The sequence below is a fragment of the Lissotriton vulgaris genome, chromosome 7 (assembly GCF_964263255.1).
Source record: "Lissotriton vulgaris chromosome 7, aLisVul1.2, whole genome shotgun sequence".
Taxonomy (NCBI): domain Eukaryota; kingdom Metazoa; phylum Chordata; class Amphibia; order Caudata; family Salamandridae; genus Lissotriton; species Lissotriton vulgaris.
The window spans coordinates 1,636,720,161-1,636,744,700 of record NC_141695.1 but is presented as its reverse complement, the minus strand read 5'-3'; the positions used below and the strand labels follow the sequence as shown (position 1 = coordinate 1,636,744,700).

Genomic DNA, 24,540 nt, shown 5'->3' with positions numbered 1-24,540 from the left:
CAGGTCAGTGCTTCCTCTGATTGGTGCTAACTTGAACCAGTCAAGATATAATCTCGAAGTTACTAGGTGAATGAAGGGTTGTGGGGTTTCAGGTTTTGCTTTTTTTCACTGTATTACATACATTATGAAACCATTGTCACTATATCTTAATAAATAGTTGTTCCAACAAGAAATAAGAGAGCGTGTAAGCCAAGTTTAACGCAAATCATGTTGGTTTGTTTCATTGGGAAAAGGTAGGTCGGATGCCATTGGTGATCTGTGGAAACATTATGACAAATTGGTAGGCTTGTCTTACTTTTTGAGAAATGCATTTATTAAAGATAAGCATTTATTACAGATAAATATTTATAAAAAAACTTTTTAAACAGCGTGGAGGTCTGTCACCTAGTATTTTGATTCATGGAATCACACAGATTAATTAAGTAATTAAGAGTTTGGTGTTTTCTATGCCTTAAGATAAAGCCCTGGGGTAGAATATTGGTACTGGGGTAATCCTAGTTGGACCATGGTACTGGGGTAATCCTTGTTGGACCTTCTTAAGAGAGGTTGGATATTATGCTGAAGGCTTCCTTGTGAAAAAGCTTATGCTCGATACAGCAGGTCTGAGTTGGGGATGGTGAACAAGGCAACGATAAAAGCTGTAGGACTGATTTGTTTATCATTAAACGTTACTACAAAACAGTATGCCCTGCTCATTTATTGTGAAATCGGATGCTAAAGGGAATAAGCCTTTAATTGTGGGTTGTTATTACACTAAAGGCTGTAGATAGGTAATTTGTTATTTGGAATTGCCAATATTACAAAAGCAGGCCCGGCTTTGATGTTGGGTACCTATTGTGACAAACCGAGGGGTACATTTTCACTTTGAGCCTTGTTATACAATTATAGAAGGGTTTTTATGCTGATTCGCCAGCTGTAATTTTTTACATAGTTTTAATTGTAAGACTGTTTATTTATGGTTGCTTTGTGACAGAGCTTGTGCTCAGTATTGTAGTCCTGAGTGATGGTGACCAGACAAGCCATACAGAGATAAAGGCCTGATTGGATAATAGGGAAAAGTTAGGTCAGATGCCATAAATCTGATTTACTTATTATGAAAAAGTTATGGCTAGTAGGCTTCACTTTAATTTGAAAAGCATTTGGTGAAGCCAAAAAGGCCTCTAAAGGTGTATTATTATTGTTGCTTTGAGTTTGTGTTAAAGATTGTAGATGGGTATTGCATTACATGGATTCTCATAAATGACTGTAATAGGCAAGCGGCTGGTGTTTTTTTTACCTCTCCGTCAAAACCCTAGATAGAGCTTGTACTATAAGAATCTGTGTTAGGCCTTGGAAAGAGGACTTTTCATGTTGTTTTGTCAACTCTGATATTGCGTAGATTTCAATTTATGGGCTGTATTTTGCTGATTACCGAACAGGGACATTTATGCCCAGAAATAGGCCTGAGTTTGTTATGGTGATGAGCCTGGGTTTAGGCGTGATTAGTTAATTAGGAAAAGTTATTGCATGCCATAGGTTAGATCTGTTTATTGTAAAAAAAAAATTACAACAAAGTCAGCAGGCCTGAATTATTTATTATGATTGTTTTTATTGCGAAATCCTATGATAAATTCAATGGGCTTTTAAGAGTATTGATGGGATACTGTGTGAATGCCGTAAACAGGCATTTTGTTGCATGGAATCTCAGATTTATTGTTGTAAGGAAGTATTTTGGTGCTGATAAATGTATTTGACAAACACCGGGTATAAGCGTTTTGCACTGTGATAATTCTTCCTAGATCCTCTTAGGAGGGCCTGGTTAGTCTAGTTTCGCTGCCAAGTGATTGTCCTATAACAACATTTTAAAAAACATACATACATGTACATAGAGAGTCTGTGGATCAGCTTCTTCTGTCTGTTCATGTATCAATCATATTCTGCTTATCTCCAGGACAGCATGCTGTATGGGACAGCTGTTAGCTCATTGGCTCCATTGATCTATGTTTAATGGCATTTTGCCTAATCACATGTGCACTTCTGCCTGAAGAGGAGCATGCTTCAATGTCTGAGGTGTTGGACAATCCCGCATTTATCTGTTGTTTTTATTTGCTTTTATAGGTCCCCTTTATATTCTTTTTTTGTATTTTTGAGTCGTACATGTCCACACACTTTACAATTGGGAATGGAATTACTCTTATTGAATCATAGTTTTGCTGTTCCAAGAATGCCGCCATGATTGGAAGCGTTATGTTGGTCAGTTTGGATGAGTTACAGTGATACACTAAAAGATTTAGCATTCAAATATGGCCTCCCAGTGCAATGTTTACTGGGTGGCTACGTAGGGATGGTATAGTGTATCGTTGCTTTACCACTCCAAAACGGCCAAACACATTGTTTTTAAACTAGGCAGATGTGTAGAAATTTGAAAACAACAATGTACAATGTACAGTAGTATTGAAAGCTTTCCTCCCATTGTTTTGTTATTATTATATATATTTTTTAATAATACAATCATATGGCCGTCAAGTTTATGTGGTAGCATCTTTTTTTCCTTTTATCAGTTAAGGGCATATTATATATGCCTGTGGGAGTTCATATGTCTGATTGCAAGTGGATGTGTGGGAGAATGCAAGAATAATTTGGTGGGTGGAGAAATGGATGAGGGAGTGCAAGGATGAGTGACAAAGTGCATGTATCATGATTTGAGTGCCTAAACATATCAGTGACTGAATAGTCCCTTTCAGTTATAAAAAAGAACAATTGATGGACAGAATGCTGAACAATGTCAAACACTCACTCCCAGTACAGAGATCTGGGCCTACATCCATAGTTTTTGTGCTCACCACGCCCCCCAGTTTGGACCCAGCCATATACTAATGAATCTTGACTCTGCTCCCCATGGGAACAGTCCAGCCCAAACTGCCAGGCCAGGTACTGGGGGTGAATGTTTGACATTGTTCAACATTCCATCCATCAGTTCTTTTTGCATTTGTCACCCTCAGTGGGATTGGTATGCTCAGACATGGGTCCCATGCTCACTATGCCACTGCAGTCTAGTTATCCTGGCTGATGAAGAGTGATACCCTGAAACCGGACCTATTTCCGGTCCAGGGAGGACCCGGCCTGGCAGTTCGTGGGTACACTGTTCCCAAGCAGGGCAGGGTAAAGACTTAGTTGCATATGGCTGGGTCCCAACTGGAATGGCATGCTGAGCAAGAACACTATGGATTTAGGCCCAAATCTCTGTACTGTGGTTGAATGTTTGACCGTCTTCAGCATTCTGTCCATCAATTGTTCTTTTTGCATTTGGTGCACTAAGTTCGACAGCTGTGCCCAGACGTGGGTCCTGTGCTCACCATGCCACTGGAGTCAAGCTATCCTGGCAGAATAGTGATACCCCGAAACCGGTCCTAGGAGGCTTGTAGGACCTAACCTGGCAGGTCGGGCTGTACTTTTCCCAAGGGGCGCAGGGCTCTCTGCGGGCTCCCCCTAACTACAACTGCTCCCCTAAGAGCGTCCCTTAACGCTGCAGCGAGACTCATCACTGGCTCAAAAAAACACTTGCATATTTCCCTTGACTTTAAATCCCTGAACTGGCTACCTTTTGAAGCCAGAATACATCTGAAAATCGCCTGCATGACACACAAGGCTGTACACATGAACTCACACGCCTACCTCGCTCAAAAGCTGTCAATTTCTGGCGGCTCAAGAACTACTAGAAGCACAAACCATCTTCTGCTGAAGCCCCGAAGATTTCGGAAGGAAAAAACCTATAAACGCTCCTTCTCAGGAATGGCGCCCAGGATCTGGAACTCACTCCCTCCTGAAACCAGGCTCATCTCCTCCAACAAACTTTTTAAGAAAGAAGTAAAAGCGATCCTCATGGCTAAATACACATGATCTATTATTCTGTATTTCTCAGGTCTCCGCTCTGTACTACCTGCCTGATCCTTTGGACTATTTGTACTACTTGTATTATCGACTATTGGACTATTTTTATTATTTGTATTATAGTCTTATTTGATTGTATACGCTCCCTCTTTGTATATTTTTATATTATTGACGTATCTGCCTGACTTTGCACCCTGTACCTACACCACCCCAAATATTACCTACTTTTGTATTCCTGATGCACCTGTGTGACTATGCACCCTGTACTCACCTACCTCAACTATGCCTACCTTTATGCTATATCCTAAAGCGTTTTATGCACGCTTAAACAAGTATATGTTCCCTCTTTTGGTACTTTTATATTACTGGCGTACCTGTTTAACTATGCACCTTGTACCTACACTACCTCAACTATGACCTACCTCCTGTATTTTGAACTACCTCTGTAACTATGCACCTTGCACCTATCTAGCTCAACTATTACCTACTATTATGTTATTACCGACTGTCCTTGTAAAGCGCTCTGATATCTGTAAAGATCTTGTTCGCGCTATATAAAACTTTCTAAATAAATAAATAAAATAAAGACTTATTTGCATATGTCTGGGTTTAAACTGGAATTGCTTGGTGAGCCAAAAAAAATGGATTTAGGCACAGATCTCTGTACTGCGATTGAATGCTTGATGTTCAGCACTCTGTCCATCAATTGTTCTTTTTGCACTTTGTTATAAGCCAGAGATTTTTTGCGTTAGCAGTTCTTGTTTTAATAAATTTTGTGGGAGTTAAAATCCGTGTGACTCGGGTAAAGTGTTGTTTTTTTCGATGGGACTTCACTAATATTCAGTACTAAAAGCGTACACAACCATCTTCCAGCCAAGCACATACAGACATTAGACGGAGAAGATGGGGCAAAGTATCCTGGATAACCACATTACAATTCTCAATACTTAAATTTCTCCCATGACTTGAGTTTCGTTTTGTTCTTCCATCCAGTTATGACACTTGCTCGAATAAAATATTGCGCTCAAAGCAAAAATGCCACTTTAAATGAGAAAATCCTAGTTCATTTAATCAGAATCTTGCATTATTTCGTGATTGTGCACTCAACTTTTCAAAAACAAAATGCATTTCGCTTGTATTTGTGCCATTTAAAGTTTCACACATATTGGACTTAGAGATGGGCAAGGTTATACGAAGGGGCAGAGGATATGAAGTGTAATTTCTCTTCTTCATGTGACATATTTTTAATGATCAACAGAAAAAAAAACCTTTGCACAGAATGACTCCAAATTTGGCACGTGCACAAAGTCCAATTTACAGCGGTGTAATTTTGCAAATCCTAAATCTATATCTAGGGTATTAACTACCATTGTGGAAATCTGCGGCCTTTGAACAGCATGAATGTGGTAATATGAGTGGTAGTTGAAAGCTAAATTGCAGTTCGGATTTAAACATAGTTTTGATGGCCTCATGTTATGAGGGTTGGAGAATTAAAAGACGTCAAGACGTTGTGAAAAGATGACCCTAAGGGATCAGAGCTGAGGGAGGCATGCAGGTAAAATGGGGACGTCTAGAATAATCTGCAAAAAAACGAATAAATATACATGATTACTATTTTATTAGAGATTGCACTGTTTGCCTGAGCTTTTGAAAAATTGCTCCAGAAAGTATTAAAAAACAAGTTGTCATTATTATAACTAGGCATGCATTATGCTACTTTTTTACTATTTTGTAATTTTGACCTTTTGAACCTTTCTTACGAAATGGATTGGGCAGTTCCTCACTCATAGAACATCCTTTCACTTTCCATGAGGATCTTTCATTGGAAGAAGCTTGCTGCACTGATCATTTGTTTGTATTGCTCTCGTTTTTAGGTCGAGCTAGAGTTGCGCATGCGTAGCATGCAGTCTAGCTCGACAACTATTGTATTCAGTTTCCTGGGAATCTGAGACAGCGTTCGGCCACGCTCCGCTGTCTCAGATTTGTCCGTGTGAGCGCGCTTTTGTATCTGGCTGCTGGCAGCTTGCTGGAGACAGCTTGAGTGTTTTCGGTTTCTAAGTACATGTCTGCTTGCGCTCTGAGTGCGTGTCTGCTGAAAACTTAAGGCATGTTTAAAATGCTTATAAAGTAATGACTGCATAAACATCGAAGAACTATTGGATTTTGCTCTGTGGTTATTCCTTCACTTCGCCTAAACATTCAGAAACTTTTGGAATCGTTCCCGATCTATTTACAAAAAGGTAAGCTTGTGTCTGACTTTTTCAACGACTTATTTGTAAAAAACTTGATGCGGTTTAAGATAATTTAACAAAGGCGCACATATTAGACCTTTTACATTACGCACACATACAGAGACCCTCCCCCCACCCCTACACACACGAGCGCGCACACACACACACACAAACACAGCCACACTACGCATGCACACACATACACAGGCATGCAGGCACACACACACACACGCAGGCAGGCAGGCACACACACACACATGCAGGCAGGCACGCACACACACACACATGCAGGCAGGCAGGCACACACACGCAGGCGCAGGCAGGCACACACACACACACACGCAGGCACACACGCGCAGGCAGGCACGCACACGCACACACACGCACCCACACAAGACCCCCATTCTATGTACTCACGGGTCATTTCTGGCCGTGCTCCAAGGTTCGCAGACACCAAAACTCTGCTCTCTCGTACTTTCCTGACGTCACTGATTGCCGCCGGACCGACCAAGCGCCGTTTCACTCTGCCCTCGAGACCCTACACCCTATTGGTTAACTGGACACCATGTGATTCGTGCTTGTTTTTATCACTTTCCATTCACAGACTGCGTGCGGCCTGAAACACAAAATATCCAATCCCTATCGGTCTACTATTCCAGAAGATAATGCGCTTTGATGATTCTGCCCAGATCCGAGGTGTTTATTCAATATTATTCAGCTGTTTAAACTTTGGATTAAATAAAAGCTTGGATATGCGCCACTCAAGGCGTCAGGTGTGAGTTGTTGTCAACAGTAAAAGGTGAGAAAAAAAATTACACTGCCATAGACTGTCATCAGGATGCAGCTTTCTGTACCATATTTTCAAGTATTTACGTCAATAAACAGAATATTAGACTTTTAAATCCATGATCCCATTCCTAAACTTTGCATACAGAAAGGCCCTCATTGCGGGTAGACTTGTTAAAATCCCAGCTATTTTCGGGGCCTCAAATTACGGTTACCGGGGTCCCGGGAATTTCAGGTGCGGGGAAATAACAATTTGCTTTTTTTTGGGGGATAACATGGAGCAATCGGGTTCTTCGCGTCAATTACAACGTGTTTTTCTCCAAAGTCTGTGTGACCTTCAGCCTCAGGTGATGATGTGAAAGGCAGATGCATCCACTGTCTGGAACGTAAAGGAGATTGGATGGCGATGAGAAGTTATGAATTCCAAGGCACCACATTGAGAGGATTCTGGGACACAATAACATTTCAACATGCCTTAGATAAGTGAAATACATACCACTGAGGGCATATTAATTTTAAATATATTGTATGTGTTGAGTGGTGAGGGTTAAACAATGATTGTAATTAAAATAGGAGGCATAAAACAAATGGTGAAAACTCCGGAAATAAAGATAGACACGGCTTATAGAATACAGATGTGCTTTCAATAAACAGATTCCTTTGCCGGCCTGCAGCTGCAGAGCTGTTAAATCGTATAGACAAAATGCAGCAAATTAAGTGGAAAGATAAATACCTACACTCTAAAATTTGGCATCAAAACTGGACAATTCCAAAAACAGAGATGTGGAAGTTTCAGTTTGGTATCTTCCTCTGTCTCCGCCTTTTATCAATGCAACGAAAATGTGGTGAGTGGCATGAGAAGAGAATTCTGATTATTTGATGTGAATAATGTCAGATGTTCATTTTACTCCAGACGGGTTCATTCAGTGATGTAACATGTATGAAAAATACCAGTCATCAAGGAGCTACTTTTGCATGCCGATAGTGTCTTAAATACATGTCACTGAACATACAACAACCCATGATGCTCTATTGAGCAGGTGCAATCTGCGCTAAAATATGCACACAATGTGCTGTCCTTCTATGGTATTGATATTTAAATAGTGCCTTATAAGACCTTTTGAACACCAACTTGTTATTTAAAGCTAGTTAGGTAGCTAAAATGGGACAGTGGCAGTGCTATTTAGACAACAGATAAGGGACACAGCTTGAAAACACTCGACTTGTTAATCCTCCTTGTGATAAGACCAGCCGCTGCCGCTCCGCGGGAAAGTTTGCTCGAGCTGTCTTCTTCACTAATCCCCACCTCTAGGTCTTGTCTGTCTCACCTGCCTCCAGCTAATCCTAATCAGTTACGGTGTCAAATGCCTATATTTTTTTAACCTGTACTTTCAATGATAATATTCAATGAATATTTTTGGGTTAACAAGGCTTTTGCTTAAAAGCACCATTCCGCTTACAATTGATCGTAATTCACACTTTTTACTGCACCCTTGTGAGACATTGCTTATTACATTTAAATATTTTATAATTCCCTTTTTCATATTTAGCCCTAGTTTTATATCCTGTGAACTCGCATTAAAGGTACTGGAGTAATTCTTTATAATTTTTCTTTTTTTCACTCATTTAACTCAGGCCATGTTTAGCTGGGATTCCATGCTCCCGTTGGATTGGTGTTAATCTTGAATTGCTTTCAGTCTTCAAAACCAACACTCGCCCTTACCTTTTCACCATTGCTTTTAAATTCTGCATTTTTTATAGAAAATTAATGTTTTGAGGTTAACCAGGCTTTCGCTTACCAGCACCATTCGCTTGTTCTTTGATGTAAAGAGGACACGCACCACAGATGTTGTAGTGGACAAGCAATTGAAGTTCAAGTGATTGTGATATTTTCAGAGCAATAAAAGGCAAATGATACATTCAGCAAGTGAATTTTTTTGTGAGAATAAGAGAGCGGTATGGTATTTGGGAACAGCAGTTGTTTCATTATGTGCTGAGGAACAGTATTTCTCTGTGAATGTCCGTTCCAGTACAAAATGCTCAGCTTTGCCAAACTACTCGCAGAAATAGAGTTAGCTGTTGACATCTGTTTCTGAAGTGATTGTTTTTCACGCGCTCTGCAGATCACCATTTGCCAGCATGCGGCCGCTAGCGCTTTCATACCTATCACTCCCCCCTCTCCTAATTCCCCTCCCACCTCCCAAACAGCATTGAGCCCTGAAGACTTGTTTTAGGTCTCGTTTTATTCTTTCGAGCATGCCGCATTAACATTCGTTCTATTATATAAACAGGCACACACAAAGAGAGTTGCACGAACATAACAGCTAAGGTTGCACTACAAGTTATGTGCAGGCCTTTAATACTTCGTTGGTAGTCTTTCTTTTTAGCGTGCCTCATTAACACACGTTGTCTTACATGGAGAGGCTGGGACACACACAGAGAGTTACAGAAGCTTAACTGCACACATACACATATGCACAGCATCACTCAGGGCCAAGAATGCATCACTCAGCGCCACCACAGCGTCACTCGGCGCCACCACAGAATCACTCAGCGCCATCACAGAATCACTCAGCGCCATCACAGCATTACTCAGCACACAACAATATCGCTCAGGGCCACCACAGCATCACTCAGCAACACCACATCATCACTCAGCAACACCACATCATCACTCAGGGCCAAGAATGCATCACTCAACACCACCACAGGTTAACTCAGCACCACCACAGGATCACTCGGCACCACCAAGGGATCACTCAGCACCACCACAGGATCACTCAGCACCACCACAGGATCACTCAGCACCACCACAGGATCACTCAGCACCACCAAAGGATCACTCAGCACCACCACAGGATCACTCAGCACCACCACAGCATCACTCTGCACAACCACAGCATCACTCTGCACCACCACAGCATCACTCTGCACCACCACAGCATCACTCTGCACCACCACAGCATCACTCTGCACCACCACAGCATCACTCTGCACCACCACAGCATCACTCTGCACCACCACAGCATCACTCTGCACCACCACAGCATCACTCTGCACCACCACAGCATCACTCTGCACCACCACAGCATCACTCTGCACCACCACAGCATCACTCTGCACCACCACAGCATCACTCTGCACCACCACAGCATCACTCTGCACCACCACAGCATCACTCTGCACCACCACAGCATCACTCAGTAACCCCACATCTTCACTCAGCAACACCACATCATCACTCAGGGCCAAGAATGCATCACTCAGCACCACCACAGCATCACTCAGCAACACCGCATCATCACTCGGGGCCAAGAATGCATCACTCAGCACCACCATAGATTCACTCAGCACCACCACAGGATCACTCAGCACCACCACAGGATCACTCGGCACCACCACAGGATCACTCGGCACCACCACAGGATCACTCGGCACCACCACAGGATCACTCGACACCACCACAGGATCACTCGGCACCACCACAGGATCACTCGGCACCACCACAGGATCACTCGACACCACCACAGGATCACTCGGCACCACCACAGGATCACTCGGCACCACCACAGGATCACTCGGCACCACCACAGGATCACTCGGCACCACCACAGGATCACTCGGCACCACCACAGGATCACTCGGCACCACCACAGGATCACTTGGCACCACCACAGGATCACTCAGCACCACCACTGGATCACTCAGCACCACCACAGCATCACTGGTTCAAATATGTTCACTCAATGTTTCAAGCTTTATTACAAATGTCACAAAAAGATGGTCATATTTCACTTCTGTTAGATTTTCATCACAATAAAATACACTGAACATAATCTTCACAAAAGTTATTTACAAAAGTTTAAGCTATTGCCATTATAAATTACAATAACGTTTATTTAAGTATTAATTATTTTAAAACATTCAAAGCCATTGTTATTTGTAATAGCAATACATGTAAGTCACGTAAATACAACACATATTGCATTACAAATGCTATAGGTGTCACATTTGCGAAAGTTATAACCATTGGCATTGTAAATGACAAAACTATTAATTTCGCAATTTTCAAAACCAACACATAAATAAAAAATGTGTCATTTACAATACCAATAGCTCAAACTTTCCTAATGCGAGACCTATTGCATTGCAAATGCTTGTTATTTATCCTTTTAGACTTGCCAGTGTACTACTGCGGACTAATGACCTTGGAATAATCAAAGACTGACTCACAACAAAATTAAAATCTGTGATCTTCGGTTTTCTTGCAGAACTCCGCAATGGCTATCTTGGCCCACTGAACTATTTCCCTGTGGTCTGACTCTGCTAATTCACAAGGCAGAGCAGCTGTTCTTGATGTATTGTGTTAAAAAGTGATAGCACTAGTCCACCTCTTTCTGTACCTTCAATTGCCTATTGGAAGGGAACAACAATACATATTGACAGTGGAAAGGGGTGACAAACTTAAATTAATATATGCTGTCAGTTTGCTACTCACCAGGCAAAATGGCACTTGCAAATCTTCAGTAAGTCAGTGACATTTCACATTCAACCTAGGAAATTTGTTATAATGTTAATGATGCACTTTATTTATGGTCTTAAGTTGCAGTACTAATAAACCTCTTGCCAAAAAGGGCTAGCTGATTCCTTTCTCACTAGAAGTACACAATCTGGTGCAGCATATATGCCTCAGAATTACCTTTGGAACCTACAGGATAGGGGTATCTTAGAGGATCAATTTCACTAGGCTGTCAGTTGGTTGAGCAAAATGAATGGATGAATGTGGACTGAACAGTAGGTTTTTGTTCATTGTGTTTCTACTGATGACCATCCAACATTCAAGAACGTTTCTCCTACCTTGAAAGAACTGTGACTCCCTCTCTGTGCCAAAATACACTTCAGAGCCTTTTGTTAGATTGATACAGAACTCCACTTGAGTAAAATGGACTACCTTCCCTATAAATTAAACATGTCTGATGGAACATGTACAAGTAGATGCACATCCATGGGACATCTGAGAATTCAGGAGACTTGAAGTACCAGCCATCGGGATTTCTCCGCACGTGGACTGCCACTCAGAAATTAACTACTTAGAACATCAGAAGTGCTACTTTGTAGGTGTCATTCAGGAAACATCCAACACCCCGTCTAAAGGGTCTTCCTATGATCCTAAATTGTATCATTTGTTTTCCGTACTTCTTACTCCAGTTACACTCAACCTGATCTCTTTTGAATGGATTTATTGTCCTGAGGTCTGATTGTAAACATACTTTCAATTCACTGTATCTCCACATTTGGTATGTCTCCTGTTTTTCTGTGCAGCTCCGAGATAGGTTTATGCTTTATAAAACCCCTTCCCCCCAATTAAATGATAAGATATGAAAGTGTCTTGTATCGTGCACAGCTACTCCGAGGAGTGTCCCGGCACCCAGCACAGTTCAGATGTGAAAGTAAGTCTTGATGTTTTAGTCCTGCACAAAAAGCCAGATTTTAGCCTTTTTAGGTCGAGCCTAGCGCAGCGCGCATGCGTTGCTTTAGGAGATGACCTTTTGGAATCGGTCTACACTTTTCCAACACTCGTACGTGTTGCGGCATCCACCATGTGGGAGCGAGCAGCGGAGCACAGGGGCAATCTGTTTCTAATTAGCATGACAGCGCGCACTTGTTTATATTCGCTTGTCTCGTGTCGTGTCCAGGCTAAATAGACAGCTTTTGGTTTATATAACTGACAGAGTGCATTGATTTAATGTGTACTAAGTTACACCGTTCCTGTTTTTAACCTGACAGTGTTTATCCGTGTGTACTTTGCTGAGAGTCACACCACTCATTTTTTGCTCTGCGAGACATTTAGTTAGGGCTTTTAAAACTCCTACCACAGCTCTTTGTGTGGCATTCTGCGTGCGCGCACAGGCACAAGCAGAGGCACCATATGGCTTTCCTCTCGCTTGGCCAAGTGTGCGTGCCTTGTTTCAATGCCAATGCCCATGCCCCTCCCCCTCCCCACTACAGAGCGCGTCTCGCAGCTTGTTTTATTTTTAGCTTTGAGCATGAGGCACGCAGCCAATGCTTGCTCTTACTTACTTGGCCTCCTCTTTTCCTGTACAGGGAGATTTAGTGTAATAGGGAGCTTGATTTAAATGCTGTAGACTTTCATCTACCTTTGCATTCCCGAGCCCCTGTTTCCAATTGGGACAGACGTACAAGCTTTACATGCCTTCTTTGGCTTCTTTCTCGCTCCTCCTTTCACCTGTGCTCCAAGCAGTCTGGACGGCTCTTTTATCCCATGCGGGCAACTTTAGCTACTGCAAGACAGGGTCTACTCTCCAAAGAAAGCCCCCCAAATAATCTGCGACAGCCAGAACCTGGCAGGGCTGGTTAATAATTCACAGATAAACTGTTCTTGGTAACCTGAGTTGGGGGCGGGGTAGCGTGGGGGCATTCCAGAAGTGAACTTTTGGAAAGCACTTAGCCGTTGTTGGTTTAAAAGGCTGTGGAGGTAGTGCACCGGGAAAGAGTCTGACTGTATGCGAGTGCTCTGCTGCGCTGTTTGTGTAGGCAGTAGGTCATCGGTTCAGATTCAGGCCACTGTAGTTCAGCATTTCATCTTTCTGAGGCGGATCTTAAAACCTTTTCTAATTAGTCTGTTATAAGGTGCTGGGCTCTGGTTGCGATATATTTTTGAGGGGTTTTAATAATAGGCTGATACATTTTCCAAGTATGGAGGCGATTCTTGTTTTTAATGTATTCTGCTGTTAGGCGACTGGTACTGGGCTCAAACGAATTGAGGTGGCAAGAGAAGGCGGCATTTTCCGGTATTTATAAATCACACTTTTATTCATTGTTTTGATTATACATTTGGATTTTAAATGGCCCATATTGTGGTCAGAACTTGCAGAAAATGATAACTTGTCAATATCTTGTCCCAGAACCCACAGCTGTCAACTGTCTCGTGGCAGGATGGTGATCTAAACTCTCCACTGCAGCATTCTGGGACTATGTTTCTTAGTATGATTATGGCGCTATATGACCCAATGTGCTTAGTAATGTTAGCACAGCTGAGTGAAGGGCCATCTAATGGCATGGACCTTAAGATTGCAAGAGATGAATGAATTGAAAAAGTTGGCCTCATAAATGTTGACTATTTTAAATTCAATGTTTTCCTGTTGCCAAACTACCAGAGGTATAGAATGTAAATACCTCTTGCACCCCTATATAAATAAGCACTGGCATAGCCAATAGGATATCGCCTTTGGGACCTTGTAAGTGTTCAGCCATGCAACAGTTAATGCTGTTGCACCAATGATATTGTGCTGCATAACTAAATACTTATAAGGTCCCAAAGGCGAGACCTACTGGCTATGCCAATACTTGTTAACATTAACTTGCTTTACCTTTGAGAAAGCTTCATTCCGCGCATAATTGTTTACGTAACTCAAACTTTTACCTGAGTTTGAGTTGTATTTACTAATGTGAAACCTGTTTATAGGACTGTTGCCTTTCACCACGCAAGTGTTGTTTTGGGTATGCATCGGTAATCAGATGCAACCTGGCAGAGCGTTTTACATTAGTCACGGTACAGGTCCTCTTACGGCCATTCAACCGTATCACAATTCTTACTTGCGGATCATTCTCTAACATGACAAGCTTCCCTGATTTTAAAGCTCGGATTTGTCATAGAGCCTCATTGTTATGAATGTTTGTGGTTTACACAATTCCCCCCCCCCCCCCCCCCGTATGACGTGGATCTTGCAATCTGCGCACCTCCATATATTTAACTCATTCCGCTCCGTATCAACCTGAAGTTGCACTCCGCTCATTATGGCTTAGCACAACAAGTACAACAATGTTATAGTTAATTAGTGCACACTGAGTTTTTCTTGTTCCTTCTATATTTAGGTCACTTACCAACCACTGCATTTTTAATTACCTGATCCATTCATGGAATGCCCAACTTTCATATAGTAAGTCTTTATGATTTTATTATCACACATGAAGTAGTCCTCTCGCTATCAGGATTACTTACCCTAACGGGGTAACTTTGCAACATGCTGCACAACAGCCACACTACTGTACAACATAGCTTAAATACACTGGCAAAGCCAACAGCTCTGACTAAACACTTATAAGATCCAAAAGACGAGACCTATTGGCTATGCCAATGCTTTTTTAAACAATGCAACATTGCTTACAGCGTGGAGCTCAAGCGGACGCTTATTCCAAGCTGCTGGTCCTAGATGGACAAGTAACTTACCTCCCGCTCCAACACGCTGAATTCTGGGAGTCAGTTCAACCAATTTATTGGCAGACATCGGGTATCATGCTGGGGCATAAATTTGAACCTTGTTCTGCGGTAGACTGCACCGGTCTGGTACGGTGCCCTGTGGACTAGCACTAGTGCCTTGAACAGGATTTATTTCCTGATAGGAAGCCAGTGTAGTGTGCACAGATGAGGGGACATAAGCCCTCTAGCTGGAAAACAAGCAGACACTTTTTGGACCTCCTGTAGCCTCTTCAGCAGGTATTCTGTCAGAACAAAATATAGGGCATTACGGTAGTCCAACTTCACGGTTATCCGGGCCTGGATAACCGTTCTTTTTTTGGGCAGTGAAGAACAAATAGGGTTGGAACATATTTAGGGAAAACAGTATACCAAAGCAACTGCCAACCAATAACTTAATTTGTGGCTTAAAAGACGGGCTATCATCAAATTTGACCCCTAATTATTGGCTTTTTCTTCCTGATGGCATGTAGCGGGGGGGCATATTTGGGCCAGACTTGCCAACCTTTTTCTATAGAAGTATGCCAAAGAAAATTATTTCTGGTTTGTCACAATTGCGCTTGAGCGGCGTTCGGCCATCCACTGAAAGACTTAAGTCAGGCAGGTTTTAATCGGCATCCCTGGAAACCCTTCTCCCTTGCCCCATGAGATCAGTAGCTGAGTTATCGGTTGTGTGACATATAACAATTCAGCCCTTTTATACAGCTGGGAAACAAGTGGGTCAATCAAAGGGAAGAGGGTTAAGAAAATATAGCAAATATAACACCAGTGGCTGTTTGTATTACTTATATTCTTTCCCATTTTGCATTTGGTAAGCAAGGATGAATCTGATTGAGGGGTCTTTTTGGTACATTTGAAAGAGTGTAATAGATCCTGTTTTGTTTGCAACAGAGCACAATCCCAGTAATGTATTTTTAGGTCTCGCAGACCTAGTGCTGGAGCGCGCATGCGCTCCTCGCTCTGCGAGGCTTGTCGTCATCAGTACGCTTTCAGAATCTTTTTGATTCACTGGCGTCATCCTCCATGCTAAACGCTGTCTTCTGATTGAAAAGGAGGCTTCTTAGTTCCTCCTTGTTACCGCTCTGTCTCCTTTTAGGACGGCCCATCCCTACTGGATCTTTTACTTGTGACCTGACACAGTCTCCTTCAGAAGTGTGCAAGCACTCTTTTACTTATTTTTTCAGTGCAGTCCGCTTCGGACCTCGCTTGTTTATTTATTTGTTTATTTTTGTATTTATTTATTTATTTATTTATTTTGCCAAAAGGGATCGTTTCTCGTCACTAAAGCAGTGTGCTTTTATTTTCTGTGCGGTCCGTTTCAGCTGTAGCCTGTTTTATTAATTTAATTGTTTTGGCGCAACAGCTCTCTACAAGCGGGGAGGGATTACAGGGCCTTGTTATCTTCTCCACATCTGTAGTGCTGACTCCAGACTCTTGGGACTTTGTGATGGCTGGGCTTCCAGCTCTAGTAGTCCTGCTGCTGCTTCCTGTTGGATGGACCCAGTTCCCTCGCCAGCATGTGACCCAGGAAGCTCTCCGGAGCAGTCGGTGCTGCCCTAGCCTCTTCCTGTCACTGACTCTGGACCCAATGGACCGATGTGGGGCTGTCACTGACTCCGGACTGAATGGACAGCTGTGGGGCCTCAGTAGGCCAGGGGCGATGTTCACTCCTGAAAATAGATTCCCGGCCGCACGGACCCCAGTACAAGCATAATATTATACCGCGAGCTCTCGCCGACCCACTACTTCAATAGCTCCTGGGTAGACTGGGCGCAGTGGCAACAAATGGGTGCTGGCAGGTTAGTGCCACCGAACTTCAATGACACCCCCCACACCCATTCCCAATTTTTCCAGGAGGCTTTGTGGTGGTTAATGTTTTACGACTGCATCTGGATGTGTGACTTCAGTCTCTAATTTTTTTTCCACATTTGGTGCTTTGCGAAACTTCTAACTTCTCAAATATGTTCATAGCAGTAAGCTATGTCCTATTATGGAGAAAAATGCTATCAGTGGTAGTTACTTACTAATCCGATCACACAAGCAACTGCTTGAAAAACCACCAACACGAGAACCCTGTCTTAGTACTTTCGTATCATTCCTCTGCATCTTCAGCATCAGCCCTTCTGATTTTGCACACCCACCCTCCCCACAACAGTTAATGAGCATTTGCAATGCAATAGGTCTTGCATTTTCAAGAGTGTAAGCCATTGGAATTGTAAATGATGCCTTTTTTTTTTGTTTTAAAAACCAACACCTAAATGAAAGGCATTGTCATTTACAATGCCAAGCGCTCAAACTATTGCAAATGCGAGACCTATTGCATTGCAAATGCGCGTTTTAAATACTGTTTGCTGTTGGCCCTTCTCAAGTTGGGTAATATAATCAAGTGCTAGGTGTGTGCACTTACCTTAGAGCTGACAATTGCAACAAAGTATAATTTTTTATTTTCTTTGTATGTAAAAAACCTCATTGTTTATGTTGAAAACGTGTTCGGGTATGCATGCATGACTCAACCCTTTGAGTTAACAATTGTGTTGGGTACAAGGATTTGAATTGAAATATATTCAGAATGTCTCGCCGCTTTATTTGGGGTAGATAGTGGGCCAAATAGAATGAGTCTGCAGGGATGAATTTTATCTCGATTTTCCCCATTCTATTTACTTTTAAAACATGTATTTTTAATTGTTTCTAAAATCCTAGCATCATTGGTAGAATTTATTGCAGTAAATGAATCCATCTCTCTCACAAACATCAAACAGACTTAGCAGGGAATTCACGCTGATGTCAATATACCCAATTAGGCTGATAGTTGGGCTGATTTAACTGAACTGCCTTGTTTTTTTTAAATTCAAGTCGAAGGTTGAGTGACTTAAACTTTGGTCTCTGCAAAGGTTGTGCCTTGTCCATCAGCTTCCTCTTGCTGGTGCTTCCCTTTCTGCACAATGTTGAACAGTAAGGCTAGAATGTTCATGAACTCCTATCAAAATCCGGTCTGAATAAGGGTTTGATTAATGCATTATTGATTGAGCATCTATATTTGCATACCATTCTTAACTTTTGGTGCTTTCCGAGGGATTGGCAAGTCTTCACATTGTTATTTATGTATTTACAGATCCTGCTTCTGCAGAACGCGCTGCACAAAAACGAAAAATTCCCAGCCCTCAGCACTCTTCAAATGGCCACTCTCCACAAGAAACTCCAGCAAGTCCAATTAAAAAGAAAAAGAAACCTGGTTCAATGCACAATAACAATAAAGATCAGGTAAAAAATAATTTGTCAGTTCTAGAAGAGTATGGGTTACCCAAAACCACTGTAGCTCAATTCCATCCTTCATGCTTTTCCTTTTTGGTACGATTGTAAAGACAAAAAAAAGGCAAAAATGAGCCTGCACAAGTTGCAAGCATTATGAAGGATTTCTATATTTCATGCCACTTGGATGGAGATACGTTTATGCTAACTGGCTTTTGAGTAGTGTGCTGCGGACCCTAATTTAGCTGTGCAGCTTTCACTGTCACAAACAATTAAAGGTGTAGTTACATTTGGTTGGATATGATGTGATAGTAGCATGGATTTGGAGGGACAGTTGAGTGTGGTGCATGAGATCTTGACGTGCCCCGGCTGTGTCTTGGTGAGGATATCGATGCGCTTATGTGTGCCAGTATTTATAGGTTGTGTGAAAGATGATGGAGTGTATGAATTTATTGCGTAGTAATTCAGACTAGTTGGTTATCTCTTGTGGGGTTCACAATATTGGTCCCCTTCTTTATAATGATATATTAGGCATGACCCAACTGGTGAGTGAACTTAACAGCATTCTGGTTTAAGATTTATCTTCTGATATAACCCAACCAAACTTGTTTACTAAAGTATTAATATCAATGCAAGTTTGCTGATGAGTGTAGATTTAAGTGGTAGCTGGGTGTCTAGAATGTGTTCTGCTGTAGTACTTCCCTTATAGTTCTGGTGCTCCAGAAATTAACTTTTTACTTGGATATTATTTAAACTAGAATTGGCAATGCCAATCGGTCTGGCTTTTAAGGACTGCTGTATGGTAATGTGAAGCATTACAATTAGATAGCATAGGAATGGATATTTATTTGAGCCGGAGAACTGTAGAATAATTTTGACATAGGTTGAAAGGTCAAGTGACAGTTGAACTGTCATGCTAGACCTAGACGTCCACATAGGTTAATGACTGCCATCCTCCCATCTGTGTTGCTGCCATCAATTATCAAGTTATGTAAGACACTTTGATAGCATTACAAAATCATGTGTGAGCCCCTGAAAGTTCAAGATCAGACAGCTGGATAAATAAACAAAATAATCACAGCTGTGTGAAGAAGAACACTTCTTCGTGCAAGCACACAACTTCTACTGAATCAACACATGTTCTCCTGGCTCCCATCATGTTTCTAGCTAGTGATGATCATATAATTGTCTTGTGATATGGCTTATACTTTCTCAAGTAAAACTGTGCATTTGGTGAACAACATAAATGTTGAATTGGAGCAAGACTAATTCTGAGTACCCCCAGGATATGTTGACTTATAGTCCTGCTTGCTCACAGTGCACAATATCTGTAACCCTAACCTTACAGGATAACAAATGGATGTGCAACCCCAGAACATGACAACCCTGAATTCCCAAGGAAATCGTGCAATAGATCTAGAATCATTTCGCTCATCTGCTTATGCATACCCAAAGAGATAGACATGAAATGCAGAGTAACGTGTTGCAATATATATTGAAGCATTGTGATTCTTGAGTAAAATACTTGTGCTGTAGTGATTAATAGAAAGAAACCGAATAATGTGATTAACATTACGAGAATGTTAAAAAAGATAAACAATTCAACCACTTTGCTGATTACAGAAAAATGTATGTTGCATACAAGTACTGTGATATAGTTTACTCCTTCCTAGCGCATTCTACCCTGTCATGTCTAAGGTGAGTGAATCTGCCAAATCCCTATCAGCTGGTCTAACTCCCCATTACTATGGGTAAGTGTCAGCAAGCTGCCTGTCTAGGTGTAGTGTTTGACAGGATCCCTTGCATGAGGTAACTGGAATCAGCTGAGCTGGAAATCCAGAAGAGCATGCCAGCGAAATGCTCCTCTGAATAAACATAGGCTTGATGTCATTATATATACATAATAACATCCTCCATGTTTCCATGCCGTAGCCCAAGTCAGGTCGCAGTTGTTTATTCTATTGTGATAGCTCTGTCGCCGAGCAGCCAAAAACCTTGTATGCTGAACTTAGCTCTTCTACAGAATATTTAAGGTGTTCTTCTAGAGTGACAACGAAGAGGAATTATAAGCAAAACTGAGTTTGAGGAATGTTATCCTGTGTGTGCTGGCAAATGAATGTGTCATATGTCACCCTGTTTAAGGAGAGAAGGCAACTTAAGAACGTGAGTACGTAAAAATGGCTTTCCTTAACCATGCATACTACCTCCATTTGACACCCACTCCTTGGGCGCAAGGTAACAAAAAATAAAGCGATCTAGCTGCAATGCTGATCCTACGTAAAAAGCATATAAACTCTTACAACTATAAAAAGGCACTATGCTAGTTTGAGCATTAAAGCATACAGAAAGCCATATTTAAACAGTATAAAAGCAAATTTTAAAAAAGTGTTTAAAAAGAGGTGTCTGACGATGGCGGCGAGGGGGCCCATGTAGATGTTGAAGAGCGTGGGGCTGAGCGATGATCCTTTGGGTACTCCGCAGTTGATATCGGTGGAGTCGGAGAGGAAGGGAGGGAGTCTAATCCTCTTGGTTCGGGCGGAGAGAAAGGATTGGATCCAGTCGAGGACGGCTCCTTGTATCCCCGCATTGTGAAGTCTGGCTGAGAGCGTGCAATGTGAAACGATTTTGAAGGCTGCGGAGAGGTCTAGAAGGATAATGGCGCAGTGTGTCCCTGATCGAGTAGCATGCGGATGTTGTCAGTGGCGGCGAGGAGGGCAGACTTGGTGTTGTGGTTGCTGCGGAATCCAGACTGGGAGGTGTCCAGGATGGAGCTATCTTCGATGAAGGTGGTCAATTGGGCGTTTACGAGTCTCTCAGTGACCTTGGCCGAGAAGGGGAGGAGGGAGATGTCCGGAGGTTGAACCAATTGAGATACCAAGCATATGTCCAGGGCACACTTGAAGGTGCGCAGCAGTCCGAGGAAAACGGGCTGCATGCAGTGTAGCTGGACAGACCGGCTGAAAGGACAAGAACCAATGGTCATTTCGTTCCTGAATTAAGGTTGCGCCAAAGCACTGTATCATACTTTCATGACACAGGAGCATGTGTGGTAGTGCTATCTCCATTAGACCTCTTACTGGGATATCCTTTACGGTGCAGAAAAATTAAAAGCACAGTCCCGACATGTAGGGACAGATAAGAGGCAAGCCTCCAAAAATGCTTCCAAGCAGAGTGTATGAATGATGGAATAACTTGAAAGACTGTCAGGAAGGTGCTAGCTAACCCAGAGCCAATAACCATAAAAAACTGCACCACTCCTGCTGTTTAAGACCTGCTAAAAATGTGATGCACAAGCTCTTAGAAATTAGTGCGGAGTAGCAACTGTATCTAGAAGAGGACCTTGCAACTTGAAGATCAAACACTGCCCGTGCAGATGTTAAGGCCACATCATTGTGGAACAGTAAGGCTTTCGATCGGCTTAAAGTGCCAAAGTGCACATTTGTACTCTTTAGCGAAGGCCAAAGCATTGTATCCCTAACTCTGTGGGCAGGTTGAAACAGTACTTGTGTACAGCAATTCACAGTCATAGTGACCATCATCAGATAGGCAATACCGGTTCTCATCCCACAGCAGCCGGCGAACCTTAAAAGAAGCATAACAAATTTGTGTTAGACGCATTACTTGAGCCATGAAGTGAAATGTACTTCCCTGTAAACTAAGAAATGACCCAATGTACTCTTGCAGTCAATCCAGCTAAGAAAAACCTCAGTCTCCCTATTCCAACAGCAGTATTTGAAAGGTAAGTTCCATAACTTGTGTACATACCCCTCTCCTAGCACTTTATATTCTCCAACTTGATGGTCTTGTAAGCAGTATTGGAAGTTAGTTGTCGAAATTAGCAGAGAAATGAATCGGTGGATTATTCAATCCGTGGAAGTGTTTGAGCAGCAGTAAATGACAGTTTCTCTAGCTTCTCTATGTGTAACTTGGTATAAGTTCTGTCTTTCTTTGCCATGCCTGTCTGTTCTTTGGGGAGATTGTATTGCAAAAACAAGCTAGTGGCATTAAGGTGTTTCCATGGAATGCGATCGCCTGAAGTGCCTGCTGAGTCCAACTTGGTAACATTATACCTCTAACCTGCGACTGCCTATGTTTTAAAGAAGACCTGTCACTCTGAATGATGTTCGTTGCAGATGACACTAGGTTACCCAGAGAGTAAATTCTGCCAGAGTCCTTCCGAAATGTGCCCTGTCAATTTTGGGCAATCTCTTTTCTACACAATTCATTGTATATTGCATGCAGAAATTGCTTTTGATGTGGTCTTAAGGTAACTAGTGAAAAATCATGTAATCAAATGTTATCAGAAAGACGGGACAAGTGTTTCACCTGAGACAATGTTGAGGTTTTTAGCCAGTCAAGGCATAACTTTCCAACACTGTAAGTTGTTACCACCCTGAGTGTTGTCTGCACATTTCTTGGGTCGGGCCTACTGATCTTAAACCAGTCGGTCTCACTCAGAAAACGAGCCTGAATCCGTTAATAGCTAATGGCCACACTAACCATCCTTCTTGATTGATCTCTGAAGAATTGCACGACCCATTACAAAGCATGATGTCTACGATTTCGTCCATGTAATTTGTGAATTGTTGCCAGTTAGCAAACATTGCAAATGTGGGAAGGTTTGGTTTATTTAAGTCTCTTATCTTAGCCAAGTCAAGACAGGATGTTTTCTGCACAATTTTGTTCAGAAAAATCATTTGCTGTGGTGTAAAGCATGTCCTAAAGAAAGCCTTGTTCCTTGAACCTGCCAATCTTTACTTCCCCCAAATAGATTTTAATTCAACATTCTTTCCAAAAGTCGAAACCTTGTGCAGACAGTTGGGAAATTGTAAGCTGCAGCATATATCAGCTTGTTGTTGGAGAGCGTAGTTCTTTGAGGCCTTGAGGGTGTGAGTTTACAATAAGATTCTGGGTCAGCTGTATGATGACCTGAAAAATATGCAAACTTGTGTGCACATGCTTTTGAACTAGCCTACGGTGGTGTAGGGCAGTTTTACCATTGTGCGTAATTAAATACTGCACATGGAGTACTTGCTTTTTGCAGGAAATGTTAACGAAATGGTGAAAACAGAACATTTGATCAGGTTTAGCTGTGTTTCATAAATCTCATTTTCATTAAAAACGGTTTAATGCTGCAGATCGTGTAGCATTTTATGCTCTGTATCAATGTCTCAATCATCAGAGATAGTACTATGAGTAATGAAACCATGCAGAGAAATCTTAAATGCATATGGAATTTGCATAATTTGAGGGTGTCTAAGTAGATCCTAGGATATCTTATCCCAAACAATTCCATTAAGAACAGCAGAAATGTTCATCAGTGAAATGTGTCTTTGCACTGTGTGTGATGAAGAAAGGGGTTTTACAACCAAGTTCGCCAGCTCAACAGCAGAGCGTTCTGGGAGATAGTGTCAGTTGAAAAAAACAAGATTAAGATTGTCACAAAAGCAATCCAAGGGAAGGGGAAAACTAAAAAATTCTAAATGAAATGTTTATCGGGGGGGGGGGATTAAGTATGTTTTTTTCAGCCAAATGTTGAAATCACACAATCTATTTGTGGGCTAGATTGGTGGTGGTGGGTGGTAGCGGGTCAGATGAATCCAAAGAAAAGTTATTCAAGTCGATGAAGTAGCCGGAGGCTGTCTGATCTATTTTTGGCAGCTCTGGATGCTTTGGTGTACTGGGAGTAGACTTGTAGTTGTATATTACGGTAGACACCTTCGTCTGTTTGCCAAATTGAAATCTGTGTTTCTGTGCATGATGTTTTCAAGGAGCTTGTTGATGTGACTGAAAGAAGTGATACTTCAGTGTTAGCTGTCCCCTGGAAGGGAGAAGAGGCTTCACCATTGATCAACGCTTCCATTGGGACTTCATGTAGCGTAGTGAGAGGAGGCAGGTAACTCCCTAGGAGCCCTCTTGGCTTACTGTGTCAAACCAGCCACATAGTGTGTGGTTTGATGAATCTTGTTTTTGCAATCCGCAAGAGGTGGTAGAAGTACAGTTCCTTAAACGGCTAGGACAGGTGCTCTGCAAGATGACCTCAATTCTTTCTTGTGCACAGTCTTCTCCTGGATTAGTTTACTAATCTTATGGATCCACCCAGTAGTTGCTGGTGCTTCCTTCACT

At 42.1% G+C, this 24,540-nt stretch overlaps 1 protein-coding gene across 4 annotated transcripts in view; it reads left to right on the top strand.

Moving 5' to 3' along the window:
- The window catches only part of ZMYND8 (zinc finger MYND-type containing 8), a 417,579-nt gene that overhangs the window by 88,108 nt on the left and 304,931 nt on the right, over positions 1-24,540 (top strand). For all 4 annotated transcript variants that reach the window (XM_086932602.1, XM_086932601.1, XM_086932600.1 and 1 more), the window contains exon 3: positions 18,278-18,426. In XM_086932602.1, the coding sequence (XP_086788728.1) occupies positions 18,278-18,426 (149 nt within the window). The remainder of the gene's footprint in view (positions 1-18,277; positions 18,427-24,540) is intronic.